At 65.2% G+C, this 1,879-nt stretch overlaps 1 protein-coding gene across 1 annotated transcript; it reads left to right on the top strand.

The window, feature by feature from the left end:
* The first annotated feature begins 8 nt into the window (after positions 1–8).
* Positions 9–1,873, top strand: LOC113979468 (ly6/PLAUR domain-containing protein 3-like). Its single transcript, XM_027706852.1, has 2 exons — positions 9–189; positions 1,132–1,873. The coding sequence occupies exons 1-2, from the start codon at positions 9–11 to the stop codon at positions 1,767–1,769; spliced, it is 819 nt and encodes a 272-aa protein (XP_027562653.1). The 3' UTR covers positions 1,770–1,873.
* The last annotated feature ends 6 nt before the right edge of the window (positions 1,874–1,879 follow it).

Raw genomic sequence — 1,879 nt, 5'->3', positions numbered from 1 at the left:
TGCAGCCCATGGGCGGAGCCTCTCTGACCACGCCCCTCCCTCCCCCAGCCAATGGCAGCGCCCGGACCCCCAACGGGCTCCAATGTTTCGGGTGCCCCGAGGAGGGGGGTCCCTGTCCCCCCACCACCATCGTCCAGTGCTACGACGACCTGAGGGGCTGTTTCCATGGCAACGTCACCCTCAAACTGGGTGAGACTGGGGGGGGCCCTGTGGGGTCTTTAGGGGGTCTTTGTGGGGTTCCTAGGGGGTGTGGCCAGTGCCTGGATGACCCTATAGGAGATGTAGGGTGACCCTATGGGAGGGGGTGTAGTGGTCGCCATGGTGACCTTATATGGCATTTAGGGGGCGTGGCCATCACAGGATGACCCTACAGGGGACGTAGAGTGACCCTATATGGTGTCTAGGGGGCGTGGCCAGTGCCTGGATGACCCTATAGGGGACGTAAGGTGACCCTATATGGTATGTAGGGGGCGTGGCCATTGCTGGGATGACCCTATAGGGGATGTAGGGTGACCCTATAGGGGGGGGTGTAGTGGTCGCCATGGTGACCTTATATGGCATCTGGGGGGTGTGGCCATTGCCAGGGTGACCCTATAGGGGACAGAGAGTGACCCTATATGGTGTCTAAGGGGCGTGGCCATCACAGGGTGACCCTATAGGGGATGTAGGGTGACCCTATATGGTGTCTGGGGGGGTGTGGCCATCTCAGGGTGACCCTATAGGGGTCTTAGGGTGACCTTATGAGGGGGTGTAGTGGTCGCCATGGTGACCTTATATGGCATCTAGGGGGCGTGGCCATTGCCAGGGTGATCCTATAGGGGACAGAGGGTGACCCTATATGGCATTTAGGGGGCGTGGCCATCGCAGAGTGATCCTATAGGAGATGTAGGGTGACCCTATAGGGGTCTTAGGGTGACCCTGTGGGGGGGGTGTAGTGGTCGCCATGGTGAACTTATATGGCATTTAGGGGGCGTGGCCATCACTGGGATGACCCTATAGGGGTCATAGGGTGGCCCTATATGGCATTTAGGGGGCGTGGTCACTGCCAGGGTGACCCTTTAGGGACCCCACAGGGCGTGTAGGGGGCGTGGCCTCGCCGCTGACCCCTCCCCTGACCCCCCCCCCCCTCAGGTAACGTGACGCTGTGGCGGGAGGTTCGTGGCTGCGTGCGGGACGGGAGCTGCTCCCGGGAATGGCGGGGGGACGACGCGGCCTCGCTCAGCGGCTCCTGCTGCGCCGGCGACCTCTGCAACCGAGACCTGGCCAACAGGACCCTCTTCGACCCCGACCTGCCCCGCCTCGAGCTCCTGCCCCACGGCCACGCCCCCACGGCCACGCCCAAGGCGGCCGAAAACGCCACCGGCGCGCAGAACGACACCGGGGCCAACACCGGGGTTGGCGTGGCCGCCGGTGACAGCGCGGCCACCGGTCACTCCGATGTGGCCGCGCTTGACCCCGGCGTGGCCGGCGGGGGCAAGAGGGCAGCAGGTGGCAAGATGGCCGCTGGCGACGGTGGCAAGATGGCTGCCGGGGATGGTGGCAAGATGGCCGCTGGGGGCGGGGACAAGATGGCTGCCAGTGATGGTGGCAATATGGCTGCTGGGGGCGGGGACAATATGGCCGCCGGGGGCGGGGACAATATGGCCGCCGGGCGCCAGGGGCGCAAGGATGGGACCAAGGGCCCAATCAAGGGCCCGTCGGGGCGGGGCCACCCCCTGCAGGGGCCCGGGTGGCTCCTCCCCTTCCTGTTGTTGCCCCTCCTCCGTTAGGGCGGGGCCTCCTTGTCCCCTCCCCTCTTAGGGCGGGGCCTCCTTGTGCCCTCCTCTTTTAGGGCGGGGCCTCCTTGTCCCCGCCCCCACCGAGGGTCAATAAAAAGGGT

The sequence above is a fragment of the Neopelma chrysocephalum genome, unplaced genomic scaffold (assembly GCF_003984885.1).
Source record: "Neopelma chrysocephalum unplaced genomic scaffold, ASM398488v2 Primary Assembly neopelma1_80945, whole genome shotgun sequence".
Classification (NCBI taxonomy): Eukaryota; Metazoa; Chordata; class Aves; order Passeriformes; family Pipridae; genus Neopelma; species Neopelma chrysocephalum.
Note: the sequence above shows the minus strand (reverse complement) of the source record. Positions and strands in the feature narration are given on the sequence as shown.

What these genes read in the sequence shown, in the direction of transcription:
- LOC113979468 (XM_027706852.1), top strand. Translation starts at nt 9, where the DNA reads ATGGGCGGAGCCTCTCTGACCACGCCCCTCCCTCCCCCAGCCAATGGC. An exon ending in CAACGTCACCCTCAAACTGG is followed by an intron (nt 190 to 1,131) that starts GTGAGACTGGGG and finishes CCCCCCCCTCAG; the next exon opens with GTAACGTGACGCTGTGGCGG.